We start from the raw sequence: 20,660 nt of genomic DNA, 5'->3' as shown, positions 1-20,660 counted from the left end.
ATGTACCAGACAGCTATGTTTCAAACAAATTTTAAAAACTGAACTTATTAATAAGCTCACATCTACAAAACTGATGCAGAAATTAGATATCTACCTCTCATCCCCCCCACTTTCTTCTCCTTTGAATTCATAACAATTAGTAGAATCTATCTAATTAGGGCTCTACCTTAAGAACCAATTTATCACTTTCATTTACACAATAATTCCACAAAGCAGCTTTTTTTTACTTTACATAATTGAGAGGATCACCAGTTTATCTATGGATTGAAATAAAAATACAAGTACATTGAGAACACAATTTTCAAGGCGCCTGGGTGGCTCAGTCAGTTAAATGTCTGACGTCAGCTAAGGTCATGATTTCATGGTTCATGAATTCGAGCTCCAGGTAGGGCTCTGTGCTGATAGCTCAGAGCCTGGACCCTGCTTCTGATTCTGTGTCTCCCTCTCTTTCTGCCCCTGACCTGCTCCCACTGTATCTCTTTCTCTCTCTCAAAAATAAAACAAACATTAAAAAAAAAAGAACACAATTATCAGGAATAAATGCAGAATATACCACAATCTCTAAACAAATATATATATTTTACAATATGGTAAACTAAATGGTGGTAATTAAAAGGAATATATTATTAACCAATATATGAGTTTTATAAATCTTAAAGAAACCCAGTTGTGATCTAAAATTACTTATGGAATTTTCATGTATTATGAGTCCTTAACAAGGAAAAAGGATTTCTTAGTTTTGACAACTTACCTTGAGAAATGTAAATTTGCAAAAGGTCCTATGTTAAAATGGCTCAATGATAACAATATGCTATACCAATCCATTAGGAAGTGTACTAATACATCTTATACTTTTAACAAAAATTTATATGACTATAAAAGATTAAAATTAAGGCACAGAATTGAAGATTATTCTTTGAGAAAACATAAAATATGTAGGAATGTGCTTTCCTTAAAAGGTGAAGTAACTCACAGTTAAGAGTGATACATAAACTTAGCGATTTAAAAAACTCAAGATGAAAACACCAGATTAGCCAAAATAGCCTGATGCATTCCAGTACAATTTAGTTTATTGTTAGCATGGAGAGACTCATACATTTTACTTATTTTTAAAAGCTTATTTACTTATTTTGAGAGAGAGTGTACACACACAGGCTCAACAGTGGGGGAGGGGCAGAGACAGGGCGAGAAAATCTCAAGCAGCTGCTACTCAGCCAGCACAGAGCCCAATGTGGACCTCAAGAACCTACAAACTATGAGATTATGACCCAAGCCAAAATCAAGAGTTGGATGCTTAACTAACTGAAGCACCAAGCACCCCTATTTATTTTTTAAGTAGGCTCCATACCCAGACGGAACCCAAACAGAACATGAACTCATGACTTGAGCTGAGATCAAGAGTGGGATGCTTAACCTACTAAGCCCCCTAAGGCACCCCTAAAACTCAGACATTTTATAAATTAAGATTCTAAAATCCTGACATTTTATGTGAAAATCTGAAATATTTTTAAGCAAGTATTTTATTTTACCTTTAAAAGTTCAGGCTCCCAGGTGTCTAAAGTTAAAGATCGTACTTTTGAAAAATGAACTCCAAGGCTCCTAAGAGGGATAAAAAGACTATATTAATATATAAAACCATCAAGTCTCTATTTGCATTATATGCAAATGATTTTTCTCCTTTAATTGGATATAGTTGCTGATAGAGCCCTCAACATGTATGTAAATAAGAAGTGTTCTCAAATGGTAAACAGTAAAACAAAATCCTCTAGAGCACTCCGCAAGCTAGAATTTTATCCACTCTACATAAGGTACAGAGATACAAATGGCAGTCAAATTAAGGCAATGGAAAAGGCCCTCTAACCAATGGGACACAGTAATTTACTATGCGTGTTTATCCAAATGAAGTCTCCCCGCCTGTGCAGGCCTACCCACCGGTGAATCCCGGAGCACTCGATACACAGGGTGATGCCCAGGTTGATGCTGGCCCACCGCGGGTCTGCCAGGCCACAGTCACAACAGCTGCCATTGCCAGGGATACACTGGACTCGCTGCAGTGCACTTTCTCCTTTCAATAATTTATCTTTTGACTCATTTCCAGAATCCAGGCTTCCTGTGGATGGAGATGATTTCTTATCCAGCTTCTAAAAGAATTAAGAATCATTTATTAACAAAAAAAAAGATTAATATACTATGCTGCACATCACATGCTCCAAACAAAACCTCCTAATCAATAAACTGAAGGCTTCTTATGAGCCTAAGCCAGCCACTGTTCTAGGTATTACAGATTCAGTGATAAAAAGATATAGTTTCCTCAATCAATGAGCATTTAGTCTTGTAAGAAGAAACATAAACATTGGAAATGATATATGTATTTATATAAATAAATATTTTATGTTTAATATAAATATATGTATATATATATATATATATATAAAATAAGGGACAATTGAACATATGTACAAGATATGAGGGAAAAGAGAAAGGGAAACACTTATTTTAACATGCAGGACCAGAGACAGATGGAATAAACGGGAGACTAGTAATACTCAAGAATAAAATTAATATTATTTTGTACCAGAATTTTCCAAGGTATTCAATGAACTGCAAGCAAGTTGTTTCAGTTACTGCAGTTAATAACTAGAAATCGTATGGCCTTTTACTAAAGAACAGTTACATATTTTTTAATGTTTCTTTTTGAGAGAGAGTGAGTAGGGGAGGGGCAGAAAGAAAGAGAGACAGATGATCCAAAGCAGGCTCTGTGCTGATAGCAGAGAGCCCAATGCTGGGCTCAAACTCATGAACCACGAGATCATGACCGGAGCTGAAGTCAGACACTTAATTGACTGAGCCACCCTGCAGGTGCTCCCAAATCAATTACATAATTATGAACATCTTCCCAGCAAGGGAAGTGAGAGCCTGAGAAGGGAGAAGAAGGCACTGGTGTGAGGGGACAGAACCTGGGTAGGGGCAGGTGGCAGCAAAGAAAGGATGTTGGTTACATATAGGGAGACTGATATAAGGAAACATATTAAAAATAAAAGGGAGCCTATTTTTCTCACTGCAGAGAAAGGGTTATTTATATGGAAAGGGGGAGAATTAGAACAAAGCCTGTGGTGTGTGATTAGAACTGGAGACAACAAGAGATATAATAATAGTTTTCAATATAAATAGATATATAAATAAATATAGGTGTAAATGTGTATATGTCTATATACATACATATATTCCTTTATCTTGGTTTCTAAAAGCCATTCACCACCAAAAGGAACTAGGGCTCTTTGGAGAAAGTGCTGATTTTAGCACTGGGGCAGAGAAAGTGCAAGATGAACCTAGAACGTCTCATCATGCTAGAAAGTAAGGAGGAACTCAGACTGAACTAAGACATGATAAGAACATGTCAAAAGGATATAGAAGCCAGTGCTCTGCTGGCCAAACTTGGGTCAATTCGAACAATAAAAATAAATGATAGTAATGGATTATAACACATTGAAAAAAAACCTATACTGACATAATTAAATTAAAAAATTTAAAGTTTAATGAAGAACAAAATATTCACATAGTCTCAAAGAACCTCCCCTTACAAAATACTTATTACCTACAAAGTGAATGTTATAGTGCAGAAGCCTAGCTGAGACCACCTCAATCAAGTGGTCGAAGTTAACATCACCAATAACGGGACAAATCAAAGTTATGTGCCACTTGAGTATGCAGTGAGAGGAACACAGCATCATTTATATAACACACCTGCCAAAGATGCATAATCTTGTGCGTAAGCATCAGATAAACTCACACTGAAAGACATTGTACAAAATAACTAGCTTGTTATCTTTAAAACTATCAAGGTCAAGAAGGTCAAAGTAAGACTAAGGAACTATTCCTGAGGGAAGGAACGAAAGACCTGTGTAAACTATTATTACCTGTGCCTCCGGACTGGATTTTTCTGCTGTATAACACATTACTGTGACTATTGTTAAAGATGTTTGGAATCAAATGGTAGCCATATTTCAATACTCATTTCCTGATTATGATGGCAGTACCAGGGTTTCTATAGGACAATGTCCTAGAGTGTGGGAAATAACACTAAAGTAAGAATGGGTAATGGGGCACCAAATTAGAAGCTTACTATGAAATAATTTGGGGGTAAAGTTATTTGTACAACATTTGGAACTTCTCTGTAAGTTTGAGATTATTTCAAAACTTTTAAAAAATCTGTGTTATTAGAAGATGTTCAATAATGTGAATTACCTCATAAATAATTATCACATAGGAAAAAGATGTCAGTATAATACAGAAATCTTGTTGGCTCATTCCCAATTTTCTGCTATAAGCTAACATTTTTGTACCAAATTAAATAAGTGGAGAGCAGAGTATACCACACAGCAGAACCTGGGCCGCCACCTCCAGGACACAAGAATAAACAGGACACCCATCCCCTTTTCTTCTTCTTGGATCATTCTGTCCATGTGCTTGGACTCAAAAGTATTATTCTCTCTGATCTTTATGTATTTTGCCTTTGTCACCATAATTCAGTAGCCTCAACCCTTCTGTACCCACCCTTCCATTAAGCTCTCTTCATCAATTTTTTAAAAGTTTATTTATTTATTTAGAGAGAGAAAGCACGCATGAGCGGTGGAGGGGCAGAGAAAGAAAGAGGGAGAAGAGAATCCCAAGCAGGCTCCACACTGTCAGCACAGAGCCTGACGTGGGGCTCAATCCCATAAACAGTGATATCATGAGCTGAGCCCAAATCGAGATTTGGATACTAACCAGCTGACCCACCCAGGATCTCCTATCTTCATCAGTTTTTAAAGTTAACTCTTATTTATACTGTAGCACTAATTTATTAGTAATTTAACTGTTCTAATATTGTTACTGAGATTCTAAAGTTCCTGAAAATATTCTAGGTACAAAATGACACAGATTTTTAGGGCATCCCTATCCCTATTTTCCCTGTAATCCCTAGTATTTCTAATGTATGATTTTTCATAACACAGGTATTTCAGCAATGACACTAGCTTCTTCATCAGGATAACATCAGGATATACATATAATTTTGTTCCCTCTCAAAACTTGGCTAAAAACTAAAAAAGATATTAAAAGGCATTATCCTCAGCCCATATTGGACGAAGTTGTGATAACCCAAACATCAAAAGAGTAAATACTGATACTGGACACCTGTATGTCTTCTATGGAAAAAAGTCTATTCAGGTCCTCTGCCCATTTTTAATCAGATTATTTGTGGGGTTTTGTTTTTGACTTGGGGGGGTTGGTGTCAAATTGTATAAGTTTTTTATATTCTTTAGATATTAATCCCTTATTTACAAATGTCTTTTCCCACTCAGTAGGTTACCTTTTGATTTTGCTGATGGTTTCCTTCAACTGTGCAAAAGCTTTTTATTTTGATGTAGTGTCAGTTTCCACATTCTTTTCCTTGCCTTAGGAGATGTATCTAGAAAAATTTTGCTATGGCCAATGTCAAAGAAGTTTCTGCTTATGTTCTCTTTTAGGAGTTTTATGATTTCAGGTCTCACATTTAGTTCTTTAATCCATTTTGAGTTTTTGTGTATGGTATAAGAAAATGGTCTAGTTTCATTCTTTTTGCATATAGCTGTCCAGTTTTACCAGCAAAATTTACTGAAGAGACTGTATTTTCCCAACTGTAGATTTTCTTATCCCCATTGTCATAGATTAATTGACCATAAAGGTGTAGGTTTATCTCTGGGCTCTTATTCTGTTCCATTGATGCGTGTGTCTATTTTTGTGCCAGTGCCATACTGTTTTGATTACTACAGCTTTGGAGTATACCTTGAAATCTGGGATTGATAACTCTACCTTTGTTCTTCTTTCATAAGATTGCTTCAGTTATTCAGGATCGCTTACAGTCCCATACAAATTTTAGTATTATTTGTTCTAGTTCCATGAAAATTCCTGTTGGTATTTTGACTATTGGGATTGTACTAAATCTATAGCTTGCTTTGGGTAGTATGAACATTTTAACAATATTAATTCTTCCAATCCATGAGCATGTAATATCTTTCCATTTGTGTTCTCTTCCAGTTCTTTATCAGTGTTTTATAGTTTTCAGAGTACAGATCTTTCACCTTCTTGGTTAAATTTATTCCTGAGTGAGGCACCTGGGTGGCTCAGTCAGTTGAGTGTCTTACTCTCAGTTTTGGGTCAGGCCATGCTCTCATGGTTCATAGGTCCAAGCTCCCCTGCAAGCTCTGCTCTGACAGCATGGGGCCTGCTTGGGGTTATCCCTCTCTCCATCTCTCTTCTCTCTCTCAAAATAAATGAATAACATTTTTTTAAAGTTTATTCCAGGTATTTTATTCTTTTTTGTACATAAATGAAATGGTTTCCTTAATTTCTCTTTCTGCTATTTCATTATTAGTATATAGAAACACAACCAATTTCTGCATATTAACTTTGTATCTAAAACTTTACTGAATTCACTTATTATTTCCTATATTTTTTGGTGAAATCTTTAGGGTTTTCTAAGTATAGTATCATGTCATCTGCAAATAGTGACAATTTAACTTCTTCCTTACCAATATGGATGCCTCATCAGGGAAATGCAAATCAAAACCACAATGAGGTTATCACCTTACACCTGTCAGAGTAGCTAAAATCAAAGAGACAAGAAATAGTAAGTGTTGGTAAGGATATGGAGAAAAAGAATCCTTGTGCATGGTTGGTAGGAATGTAAATGGTACAGCCACTGTATAAAACAGTATGGATGTTTCTCAAAAAATTAAGACGAGAAATATTATATGATCTAATAATTCCACTACTGGGTATTTACCTCAAAGAAAATGAAAACACTAATTTGAAAAGATATATGCAGCCCTATGTTTACCGCAGCATTATTTACAACAGCCAAGATATGGAAGCAGCCCATGTATCCACTGATAGATGAATGGATAAAAATGTGTATACATGTGTACACACGTGTACACACACACACACACACACACACACACTAGAGTATTATGCAGCCATAAAAAGGGATGAGATCCTGCCATTTGTGACAACATGGATGGATGGAACTAGAGGGTATTATGCTAAGTGAAGTAAGTCAGACAGAGAAAAACAAATACCATGTGATTTCATATATATGTAGAATATAAAAAACAAAACAAATAGATAAACAAACAAAGAAACAGACCTATGAACAGTCAACAAACCGATAGTTGCCAGAGGGATCGGGGGTGGGGAATGGGCAAAATAGGAAGGGGAATGGGAGACGAAGGCTTCCAGTTATGGAATGAGTAAGTCACAGGGATAAAAGGTACAGCACAGGTAATACAGTCAATGGTATAGGAGTAACACTGTACAGTGAAGATGGGAGCTGCACTTGAGAACACAGGATAATGGACAGAGGTATTGATTCACTGTGTTCTTTACCTTAAACTAATATATCACTGAGTGTCAGCTATGCTCAAATAATTTTGTAAAAAAGAATAATTACTATAATTAATTGGGACCTATTGTACTTACAAGTTTCCATGAGTTTATAATGATACCCAGAAAATTAGATATCTGTCTCCACTTAAGGTAGCTAATAAACTAACCAAATGTGGTAATTAAAAGTAAAAAAAACAAGCATTTTATTACAGTAACTAAATAACTCCAGTTGGTAAATAAAGGCTGTATGTAACATAAAAATTCAAGTTAACCAATATAGATGGGATGACAGAATTAGAAAATTATAATTTTGCAATTCCTAATGAAATCACAAATTCATCTGTAAAACCATTACATGAAGGGTTGATGGGACCAAAGTAACACAAAATTGATTTACTACACAAAGTAACAAAGACTGGGAAAAAGAGAATGTAACTTTACAGTGGGAGAGTCATACTGTCATCTCTCTAATCCAATGTGTCCACTTCATTTTCACATAGAGGCTGATCTTAGCATTAGTAATGATTGGATAACCAAGTATTTTGTCTTTCCTGTAACAACGTGAAGTATACACATCACCTATGATGTAACTGTATCAGTTGGAATCCTATAGGAACAACTAACCTCTCTTCAACAAGTTACTGTCATGAAAAAAAAAAAAAGCCTTGCTCTAGACTGAAAAACTTGAGGAACATTAACAACCAGATGCAATGCCCAGTCATAGATAAGATTATACTTTGTAAATAGGTTGCAAAAGACATTTTTAGGACAACCAGGGAATCTGAATATAGACTGGGTAGATAGAGGATATTAAGGTAATAGAGGTAATAGAGGATATTGAGAAATTACTATTAGGTATGAAACGAAATAATGACTATAATCTACTTTAGGAAGCTATTGTCTTTTTAGTTAAAAAGGGAAAAAAAGGCACTTGCCCACAAAAACAAATAGAATAGAAAAGCAAATAATAGCAACACAATTTTGAGGGCTGGAAGACAGTTGGATGAATAGTAATTAAGCAGACAAAAGTCAAATCCTACAATAGTTGTAAGAAAAATCTGAGTTCGTCAATTTACATTACATGATACTCAAAGGGCTCAAGGATTTATTCCAGCTAACCCTGGAAACAAGAATCAAAGAGGGAGAAATGACTCTTTAAGGAACAGTGAGATCCCAAGGTGTGTTCCCCAACCCTATGCCATTATGGGACTGCTCCCACACATAAACACGAATGACTAGGAGTTTATTTTATTCTCTGAGGAAGTAAAGCAGAGGGTCTCTAAATGGAATTTACCTGAAAGGTGAAAGGCAGAGGATTAAATGAACACTGAATACTGAGATCCTAGCAACCAGCCCCCGGCAGCCCCTTACTCCTATGCAGCAGACTGGGGAGTCTTTTATGGGAAATCACACCAACTGAAAAGATTCCAAAGATCCTAACGCTGGTTGTTTTTCAACAAATGGTCCAGACTTCGGAGAGGCTCATGGTCAAACACTCTAAACTACATTCTTAGAGCATCCAAAGAGGTGTTTAGTCCTTAACTTGTAACCAGAACAGATCACCAAATAGACAAGAAAAACCTCTGACACAATGTCTCTGAACATTGCCTGTACATGGAGATCACATAGGAAGCTTTACAAATAAGTGATGCCTTGATCCCAACTCCATTTACTTGTTCTGGGGTGGGACCTATGTATTGCGATTTTTTAAAAATCTGTGTTATCACCCTGTGCAGCCAAGTTTAAGAACCACAGCTCTAACCCTGCTTCAAGGAAGAAAAGAGAGGTCTACATGTATAAACATTCAGCAAACAAAAAGAAACTCTTAGAATTTAGTATGTGCTGACTGAACTAAAATATTCAATAGAAGGCTTTGGAGATTAACTGAGAAAATCTCCCAGAATGTAGAGCAGAAACACACAAAAAAGTAAGAAAATCGTAAGATTAGTCCAGAAACTCCAGAAAAAGAAACAGAAAAATTGGAGAGGTGCAGTACAAAAAAGATCAGTAATAAGAAAGACCAACAGCAATGTTGGAAACTAGAAAAACAATGCAGTTAAAATTCTGAAGAATAATTATTTTCTTTAAAAAAATTTTTTGATGTTTATTTACTATTTATTTTTTAGAGAGATAAAGAGTATGAGTGGGGGAGGAGCAGAGAGTGAGGGAGACACAGAATCTGAAGCAGGCTCTGGGCTCTGAGCTGTCAGCACAGAGCCCGACGTGACGCTTGAACTCATGAACTGTTGGATGCTTAACTGACTGAGCTTCCCAGACACCCCTGAATAATTATTTTCAACCTAAAAACCTAACACTCAACTAATCAAACAAATGTGAGGATAAAGACATTTTCACACATGCATGGACTCACAAATGCCTCATTTTCAAGAAGTTACTAGAGGAATTGGTGAATTCCATTTCTCAAGACTTACTCATGCCCTTGCTCGTAGGAATCTATAAAATCACTGGGAAGCTGAAGCCAGACTATGTGGATCCAAGACTCCACATTCAGCTTGTCTTCTCCAGCGAGACTTCAACCCAGAGACTGAGCTTACTTTTTTCTTTTATGAATTACTATTCTTTTGTTTTTTACTAACTTTTATTAATTAGCATAATACAATATTTTGGAGAATAATACTTATTTTATAATACCATATGTCAATCTAGGACATATATTCAAATATTGAATTAAACATATATTGAAATAAAATGATAAAGTGAAGAGAAACAAAGAGAATTGAATCTAGATTTTAATAGTAAAACCCCATTCACTTACAAAATTCAAGCTCCGTAAAAAAGAAAGTTATAATCACATAATGTTGCAACTAAAATTAAAAGCTTCTGGAAATGTATCATTTTGTATTGCAGTATGGTTTACTAACCTCTGATTCATCACCCTTCTCTCTATAAGCAGTAGCAATACTGGTCTGAACAGCTTTAATCCACGCCTGGCGCAGCTTTTCAGAATCTGCCTGAAGCATACAACTTCTAGAAGGAAATAACATTGTTTTCTCAGACACTAAATTAACCCCCCCAAATAATAACAAGATTTACTTTGCTATTTAATAACCTTCTAACAAAAAGTAATTTCCAGTGAAAGGTTTAGGACAGTATATTCTGCCTTTTAAAAATAAAAATAAAAACTTCCTGTACATTTTTTTAAAAACTTCAAACTTACCAAAAAACACTAATTTTTTCTACTGGGAAGAAATATGAAATGATACTTTTCAGAGAAATTTATCTGATGTATGACTTTCGTTCACCATCAAGACAGCTAAAAAGTTTTCATATGGCCACGTCAATAGTCTTTATGGAATTTAAAGAAAATGATCCTGGATACAAGTTATATAAATATTGGACTGAGTTACCTGTAATCACTAATTATTAAAATTTACCTTTAAAGCACTTTTTTCCTCTTTAGCATACATAATCACAAGTAAAACACAAATCTTTCTCTCCTCTGTAAAGTTCTTTAAGACACAGAAACTCTTATTTTTTAAAACCACTTACTTTGTTGGAGAGACTACCTCGAAGCAGAAGCGTCGTTCTATGTCTTCACAGTGTTTCACTGTGCAGAGCCTGAGATCTTCCACCACTACGGTGGGGTTATCCTACAACAAGGAAACAAAACTCCCATCTCTATCAACTTCATTTTTCAACACTGCTACCAATAATAACGGACTTAAAAATATTACTTGGAATAAATGGGTCAAGTTTTAAAGATTTATATTTTATCTTATTTAAGATTAGAGATAGGGGTTATCAACAGAGAGATAACAAAAGGAAACTCGTCTTGTTCATAATTTTATGTGTCTCATAAAATTGCTGTACAAAGATAAAATAAAAATAGATATAAAGAGCTAACATTTGGTAATTAATTAAAAGGTACCCAATAAATGTTAGTATCCTGTAAATTTTAATTTTCTTCCATTTTCTTTCATATTCATTACTTTCCTGGTCTCCCCCCCATACACACATATGATAAAAGCTACTTTCCTCAAAAAAGAAGACTTTAATAGGCAAGACTTAAGTAACTTTAAAAAAAGCCTATATACATTCTTTAAATACCTAAGAAAATGAGAAAGGTTCTATCATTTTTCTAGTACTTACAAAAATATAAACTCAAAACCAAGTTTATCAGAGCAGAAGAAACCATGAACTAATGAGTTAGACTAAGTAGGGCTTGTGTGGAATAAGCCTGCTAGCACAGAACTGAGCAAATTAAATTTCAGATTGTATATCTCTAGAGTAAAGTGAATATTTAAAATGTGCAGTGTACACATCATTCACAAAGACTCACTAGGTAAAACTCAGGTCCTCAATTACCTGCTGGGGTTTCTTTTCCTAATTAGTTTTCACAGTCTCAAGTCCCATGCAATCTTACTTAGCATGTCTTTCCAATAAACAAAAATACCTTGCCCTTAAAATAAGGTTCAAGAAATGTATAAAAACAACATTAACAAATTTAGAGGTTTCTATTTAAATTACTTCAAGCTAACATTTTAATGTCATTTTTTAACATTTCCATATTATCACCTTTGGCCCTAAGGTAATATTTCTTAAAAGGCATTTTTCCCTCAGAGTCAAAATAGTACTAGGGAATGGCAATACTGTCCTGTAACACTGCTGGTCAAAGAAACATGAAGAAACAGAAAAAATAATCCTGGGACACAGAAACAGCCATCTCAAAACTGGAAGTTAAGAATTCAGGATTCAAAATCACTCTGCTTTTAAGAATCAAAAGCTGATACTTTCCACTTTTGCGTCCTCTTACACTTGCCTAAACATAAGACCAATGGCGATAACTTTACATGCAGGAGTATTTACAAGATGACCAGACAACTGAAAGTGAGGACTCACTGGGTTTTCACTTCATTAACAAAACACCTACCTTAAACTTTTTCTGGTATACCAACTGATTGTTCTGAATTGAAAACCAGCGTCTAAATAAATAAAAACAGATTAAGTTTTCATAAACATAATTTATGTCAGTTGATAGAAATATTTGGGAAAGCACAAGAAAATCAGTTTATGTTGATTATGTTTTGAGATGTACATTGTTTTGTTGTGTTTTATATAGACTGATGTCGATGAGATAATTATGGAAAGTTAAGAACAATTTTAAATAACTTTAAAACCACAGATTAGGAAGATTACTGTATTTTGGTTCATTTTATGTCAGAGAAAAATATCCTAACAACAGCAGTTATCCTTTATGCTATCACAAAATAATCGTTTTAAAGTAAAAACTTAGTTTGAGGTTACTCAAAAAGAACTAAAATCTTTTCCCAAAAGGACTGCTTCTGTTATAAAGTAGAAAGAAATTTGTTGTAAATAAGACTATCCATTTGTACACAGTAAAATACTGAAATAAATGGTGCTTTGTTTTCAACCTTTCTGCAGTGAATTCAGCAAGCATTTGATTTGTTAAGCAAAACAAGAAGTTAAATCAATTTAGAACTGATATCCAACAACAGATATAATTGCCAATTTACTTGACCTCGCTTTCATATATTTCTAAGCAGAATAATCACAATTATTACTAAAAATGATTCACCTATTTCTACTGTTCTGCTCATTCTTATAAATTATAAAGCAAACAATTTACTTTCTATAGTCTTGGGAAGAAAAAGTTATGTATGGAATATTGACATAATTCTAATTTATTAAAACAGTAAAAGAACCTAAAGACTTACAAAAAAAAATCATAGCCAAAAGCCATTCATAAAAGGAAGCAAAAATTCTCATCAAGCATGAAAGGTAAAACTATTTGAATCATTATTTTAAAATTAGTTTCATGTGAGATGATGTCTATTGTAAACATTAGTTATTAATCTATTAGCAGAAAGAGATTCTACCTTTTCATTGATATTAATACAAAGCACTAGATATTGTATTTAGACATATTTAGAATTTCCATTTTAAAAAATTAAGTTAATTCTCCAAAGCTGAGAAATGATTAGATGCTTTTCTATTTTAAGCTGGACAGTTTGTTAGGTTTTCTTGCTACTTAAAAAAGGTATCACCTTTACCATTAAAATAGAGATCTGTTAAATAAGCATCTAGATAAAACCAAGTGAGTTGCCTCTAAATGCAAATCATCAAGAGGCAGGCTAGAAAAGGAAGAACTTCTGGGTTTCTTTGCTTTGGGACACATAGTTAGTTAGAAATGTTAAAAGAAAATACCTGTAAATAAACAAAATGGTGCAGCCCTGCCACATGGGATGACATGCAATGGACCAATCTCTGGTAGTGATTAAAGTGTTTTGTAAAAAATCATTTGAAGGATGGTGAACTATACTAATAACAGTTATTATGGTTTATAGTATAGTAATCATATTATAGAGTTTGATAAAAAACTCATTTTATTGCACAATGGAAAAACACCCCTAGAGCCATGTAAACTTTTCATGCTTCTGAGGTCTTTTTAAAAAAGAAATTTCTTTTGAACTGCTGTTATCTTAGAATAATAACCTCTAAAAATAAGAAAACAGTACATAAAAACTTTTTTGGTCAGAGATCACTTCCTCTGGTTATTAACTGTACAGATTATACATATTTCTGAAACCCAATTCCCCTGCTATCTATCTGCTGCTGGGGGACTCCTCACATAAGCATGTTTTTTGTACACTCAGGGAAGACACTATAAATTCATCTTAATTTTGACATTTCCTAAGGAACAAATTCATAAAGTACCCCACATAGAAAAAAGTTTAGTTACGAAGATCTATATGTTATATGATACTGTCTCTCCTCCTCTGCCATTAAAAAAAGACAAAAGAGTCAATTACATTCATTTACATTGATCAAAACTTTAATCAGGTAAGAAAAATAGATATAATTTTTAAATTGCTTCTATAGAATGATCCTAGTTATTATTAACAACTCTAACAAAGTGAAAAATGAGACAGTTCATAGCCTATGGTATATAGAATAAAATATTATTTCAAGCTCATGCTCTCTGTAATTTGGAGCTACTTCAAAAGATAATTAAATTATAAAAAGACAAACTTTAGAAAGCACTATGCTGACACTTACACTATATTCTACAAAATTCAAATGCAGACCACAAAGCCAAAAGACTGTTTGTATAAAGGAAATTTTCTTGGAGCACCTGGGTGGCTCAGTCAGTTAAGCGTCTGACTCTTGATTTCAGCTCAGGCTGTGATCTCACATTTTGTGGGATCAAGGATGGAGCCTGCCTGGGATACTCTCTCTCCCTCCCTCTCAAATAAATAAATAAATATAAATGAATGAACAATTAAAAAGGAAAATTTTCTCAGTTCATTAAGAAAAATAATACAGCACTTTATATCCATCCCAAGTTGAAATCATTCAGTAAAGATCTTAGACCAAAGTACTAAATTCATAAACAATTAGATGTTATTGACTTTCAAATACCTATGAGAGCTTCCAGATAACAAAACAGGGGGTAAAGGAAAAATATATTAAAAAATAAATCAAGTGTCTTTTACCATGTTTGATCACTAGTCCTAGAACTGCACTTGAAACCAGGAATATAATGTAAAAGTCAAACTTCTAAATCTGTAGAAGCTTTCTCACTAAAACTATTCATGTATGTGCCAAATAGGTGAATATTTAACAAAATTAAAAACTTGAGTATGTATGGCTACTGTCTTCAAATTCAATTTAATTTTTCCCAAGGAAAAAGACCAAAATATAAAACAAAAAATCTCTAAAAATTGACAATGTTCTCTTTCAATAAAACTAATATGAGGGGTGCCTCATGGGGTTGGCTCAGTCAGTTAAGCATCCAACTTCAGCTCTGGCCATGATCTCATGGTTCATGGGTTTGAGGTCCACTGTGGGCTCTGTGCTGGCAGCTTGGAGCCTAGAGCTTGCTTCAAATTCTGTGTCTCCCTCTTTCTCTGCCCTTTCCCCGCTCCTCTTCTGTCTCTCTCTCAAAAATAAACACTAAAAAATATTTTCTAATATGACTATTACCAAAAAGACTAATTCATAGTCATTGCTTAAAAAGTTGAAAAGAATTTACTGGCTTACATCCCTTAAAAAAAAAAAAAGATATGAAGGCATTCATATTACTCATCTATATCTTCATCAGGTAACTATAAATATATCAAATGTTCTTTTCCAAATTAAAAAAATTGAGAAGATGGGCAATGAAAAGATAATTCCCTCAAATAAAATGTTTATATTTTCTTCCCAATTTAAAACATGAGACATTATATCCATTGCAAGTAATCCAACTGAAATGTAGGTTAATTATGAGCTTTCTCATGCCAAAGAGGAAACTGGAGTAAGGCAGGAATGAGAGGAAGGAAGCCATTTGGTACCTGATATGATCGGGCTTTTTCCTGTCATGTGAAAAAATGGGGCAGGATTAAAACATAAAGGAAAGGTGGTAAAAGAATGAAAACGCAAATGTGCAAAATAAGCAAAGGACTAGCATGATATGAAAATAAAGCAAGAATTAAAGAAACAAGCTTAAGCTCATAACCTAACAGTCAAAAATATCTGTTGCATGTCGTTCTCAAATTTATACATGTATGCATTTACACAATTAATTCCAAGTCTTATGAACCTGAAATGTTAATATTTCAGAAATATTCAAAAATTTTCTTCAGTTGTTATGGTATAAAAAGTTCTGGTAGGACTTAGTGCAGTTGGGCATACCTCTACTATTATTTATTTATGCCTCTATAGTGATAGCTATAAAATATAGACAGCACTTTTCCTCATCTTAGTAAATTGCTCCCAAAAAATTAAGGAAAATAATCCCTCTACACATATCTTCATAAACCTGAAATAAATGAAAAATTTTCATAAGGAAAATGGGGTCAAGAATTAAGATTATAAAATATTATTAGCCAACTAAACCTACCTCCCACTTGCTCTCCCCCTTTCCATCAATGACAGCAGAGATTCAAAGGCCACATTTAGAGTATCTTTACTTCAGAGTGTCTTTAATCTACACATACACTTCTTATTTTATAACAAAAAGCCAATAAAAATAAAATGTATATCTGTGCCTACAATATATAGAGTACTTTAAGAAACTATAATACATCATATATTTTTAGCTATATTTTCTATCTCATTCAACAAAGACTGAGCATAGCTTGTAATTATTCAGCTTCTTTATTCATTTTATTAGCTTACTACTAAAAAATCTTAGTACTTAATTATTTTCCTTCTTCATTCATCTTTTCTGAATTTATCATAAAAATCAATAAATATATAGGTATGAGTAATACATCTGGCACTGATCTGAGCCTGAGGTGAAGCTGCCACATTGAGAAGATGGCCTGATACGGAAAGATAATTTTGGTATTTCTTACATGTTTTCAGAAAAATATATATTATAGATATATAAAAATCTTAGGAGATACTACAAACTAAAAACCTGAAACCAACCAGAAACAAACTCAACAACTCACATTAGACATAAAACCCCTCACCGCTTACACTCTTTCAATCATATCACACAAAATATGATTAGCCACTTGTGATGAGCACTGGGTGTTATATGAAGCATGGAATCACCAAACTGTACATCTGAAACTAATACTATACCTTATGTTAACAAACTGGAATTTAAATAAAAAATAACCTACTAACTAACTAAATAAATGTTGGCTCTGAAAATATTACATGCCACTATTCCATAAACAATAGATAATGGCAAATTTGTCCTCATACAATTGGTACCCTACAGTGACTATAAGAGAAAATGTTTCCAAAAACTAGAGACAATTTAAAGAAGATACTTAAACGGTAGGTAGAAAAATCTTTATGCTTGAATAGCTAGAATCCTAGATTTTTAAAGTTAAGGTACAAATATCACAAATGCAGACTTTTATTCCAAGAATATAATAGAATATATTAAATAGAATAATAGAATATATTAAGTCAAGCTAGAGAAAGCACTAGAGAAGTAAGGCAAACTCCAAAGTCATATATAAGTAAAGAGAAAGTATTTGCAAGTATTTCCTGAAATTAGATTTTTATAAATATCATATAAGAAATTTAAGATATATTCCAAATTTTTAAAATAAAAAACATTAGAAAATTCTAAATGACATTTAAAATTTTATTTCTTCTCCCTTTCACAGTTACTGACCTAGAAAATATCTAAAACTTGTTACAAGGCTTAGATTTTTGTTTTTGTGAAGACTTTTATATAAAGTTTATATGCTATAATCCTTAAGAGACTCCTTTTTACTGGTAGTTTCATGAAAATGCTCTTTTAAAAAAGACATGAAAATGAAATAATTTGCTATCTATCCATAATTTTTCCTAATAATGTAAAAGACTAGGAAGTTTTTTAAAAGTATTCAAGCTATTTTAAAAGTATTTGATATATTCTGTTTCATTCAAACACAAATTTATATGAAATTTCCATAGCAAAATGTTTTAAATGCTAGGTTTGGGGCCTTGGTCTTATCACAAACCAGCCGTGGGATCAATGAGTAACCACCTCTCTGCACCTTCATTTCTTTACTAAAACTCAGGGTGTTGAAATATGATCCATGATTATCATCAGTAATGTCATCCCACTATAATTAGATGACATCTCCTTTAAAAAGCAGCTTCATTTTCAAAGGCCTGGTCTTTTCCACTTTTTAAGTGGAAGGTAATAGATGTACAATTCAGAATTTAATAGTTATTCCCTACTTGATTTTAGTTACATTTTATTATCTATGCCAATCAATAGAATTCATGAAACAAAAAATTAAAAATGAAAGGTCCATGCTTATGGGGCATCTGGGTGGCTCAGTCAACTTTGGCTTAGGTCATGATCTCAATAGTTTGTGAATGTGAACCCCACATTGGGCTCTGTGCTGACAGCTCAGAGCCAAAACCTGCTTCAGATTCTGTTTCCCTCTCTCTCAGCCCCTCCCCTGCTCATGCTCTGTCTCTCTGTATCTCTCTCTCAAAAATAAATAAACATTAAAAAAAATTTTTTTTAAATGAAAGGTCCATGCTTAAATCAGTATTAATTTTCTCCTATTACCCTAAGTGGCAATGCAATTTTCCACTAACACTTACTGTGCTTCATTTTGAAGTCTGAGATCAATTCTCATTGAAGTAGTCCATGGAAGATCATTTCATTTCTTCTTAACATAACAGTATAGGTTCTATGGATTTATTGTATTTTCACTGTGTTAAACTTTAAGTAGGTTGTTTTGAAATCTGAAGGTTAAAATTCAATTCTAACATTACCTCATGAAACTGTACTGGTTGGAAAAATCTTTATTATAATAATTTGACACACTATTTTTTATTTAATTTCCTATTCTGGCTATGGAAATTTGCCAGGAAAAACTTAAAAGATTAGTGTCTTACTTTTTTTTTACACCTTAGAAAACAGAATTCTAATTTTTCATTTTTGCTTTATAATAGTGAAAAATATTATTTCTAACCAAACCATCTTAGTTGGTCCTTCTGTGTTCAGACATTATTTTAGAATTTCTACATAATTCAAAAGGCTTACTATAATTATATAAATATAATATAAATCACTCTCCAGTTTATACTCATTCTCAGATAAAGAAAAATTATTTCAAATAAAACACACCCCATACATTTAAATATCTGGCAATATCAAATGCTAGGGAAAGGCTCCAACAAATCACTGACATTGAAAATACCAGTGAATGTTTTTTCCACATAACCTCATCACCAAGAAATCAAAATAAGTGCATTAGGAGCCCATTTTGATATTTTAAATATCCAAGCATAATAGTTTTCCATTTAAATTAACAAAATGTATGCTAAATTAAACTTATAAAGAAAATTCTATTTATTATGCTAATGCCCTTCTTCTCTATCATTAAATGAATTCATATCTTGTTCAAGTAGCAAATAAAATATACACATTTAACGAATAATATAATAATAAATCAATTCACCGAAGCCTAATGTCCTCAATTATTACAAAATAATTCTGACTACTTTTTTGGGTCCTTTTGCAAAACAAAAAAAAAAGACATCCTTGAATAAAAGACTAATAACTATTATTTGGAAGGATGATCCTGAACCAATACAATCTTTTTTTATTCTTTAATGTCTGAAATTATTTTACTTTAATAGATTAATATACAGAAAAATATCACAAGGTATTTAATATATATATTTAACAGGCATTTGCTGGATTAATATTTTATGAAAATCAGTTTAGTGAAAAAAGCCAGGTTTTGGTCGCCATCAGGTTTAGAACACAGGAGCACTGACTGCCACACACACTTCACATCCGAAGCACATGTGCTGCCCAAGCAAGCACCACCCTTCACATCTAAAACAAGCCCATTTCCTAGAAGTCCTAGTAAAAGTTGTTGACTCAGGATCATCTGGCTTAAAAATTCATAAGCAAACACTAAATTAAAATGTATATAAACATCTTACAGAGAAGAAACCCAAAGGGAAAAACAATTCTTGCTTTCTGGTTTAAACCTTGCTTAAATTTTAGATTTGAGAATTAGTGCTATCATTTTTCACTTGCTTCTTAAGGTCCCCTTTCTTAGAAGGGCAAATTATCTTCAATGGACTGGGTTCAAGAAAGCTATTGTGGACTGTGAATTTAAAGAATTAGGAAAGAAAGAGTTGCCACAGGGGAGGTCAGAAAACTGGGACTATGGAAAGAGTGAGACTAGTATTTGAAATATATTCATTACCTGTTCCAAGTTTTGAAGGCATTACTGGCTCGTTTGAACAGATATCCTTCCATAACAATGCCATTTGCAGCATCTACATTATATTCTAACTTGGAATCATCACTGGAGAAATCCTAAACAAAATTAAAAAGTTCATACAATTTGATTGCATCCCCTAGATAACAAATTTATCATAGAGAAACAGCACAAATCATAGAAAAGCTTTCTATTAAGATAGTTATATCAACAATATTCATAACAAAAGGGGAGACCTAACTATAATAATATAGATACGGATGATTATATAGAATATACTCTGAAAGAGAAAACAATATAAATTGATTTATATACACTGACTAAAGGCACAAAACAATAAGTATATAAATAGGCAAAAGGAACAACTAAATACCATACATGATGTTATGTTTAAAATGTTATCATTTTAAGGGCACCTGGGTGGCTCAGTTGGTTGAGCATCCAACTTTGGCTCAGGTCATGATCTCATATTTCATGGGTTTGAGTCCCACAGTGGTCTCTGTGCTGACAACTCAGAGCCTGGATTCCCTGTCTCCCTCTGTCTCTGCCCCTCCCCCACACTTGTGCGTGCTCTCTCTCTCT

At 33.4% G+C, this 20,660-nt stretch overlaps 1 protein-coding gene across 3 annotated transcripts in view; it reads right to left on the bottom strand.

Annotated features, from left to right (window-relative positions):
• The window catches only part of ACAP2 (ArfGAP with coiled-coil, ankyrin repeat and PH domains 2), a 155,110-nt gene that overhangs the window by 19,873 nt on the left and 114,577 nt on the right, over positions 1–20,660 (bottom strand). For all 3 annotated transcript variants that reach the window (XM_029939606.1, XM_029939608.1, XM_029939607.1), the window contains 6 exons: positions 20,064–20,176; positions 12,299–12,350; positions 10,918–11,018; positions 10,290–10,395; positions 1,933–2,141; positions 1,530–1,599 (listed from right to left, as the gene is read on the bottom strand). In XM_029939606.1, the coding sequence (XP_029795466.1) occupies positions 1,530–1,599; positions 1,933–2,141; positions 10,290–10,395; positions 10,918–11,018; positions 12,299–12,350; positions 20,064–20,176 (651 nt within the window). The remainder of the gene's footprint in view (positions 1–1,529; positions 1,600–1,932; positions 2,142–10,289; positions 10,396–10,917; positions 11,019–12,298; positions 12,351–20,063; positions 20,177–20,660) is intronic.

Source organism: Suricata suricatta, chromosome 5 (genome assembly GCF_006229205.1).
Source record: "Suricata suricatta isolate VVHF042 chromosome 5, meerkat_22Aug2017_6uvM2_HiC, whole genome shotgun sequence".
NCBI classification, from domain to species: Eukaryota; Metazoa; Chordata; class Mammalia; order Carnivora; family Herpestidae; genus Suricata; species Suricata suricatta.
The sequence above is the reverse complement of the archived record's forward strand: the minus strand, read 5'-3'. Positions and strand labels throughout refer to the sequence as shown.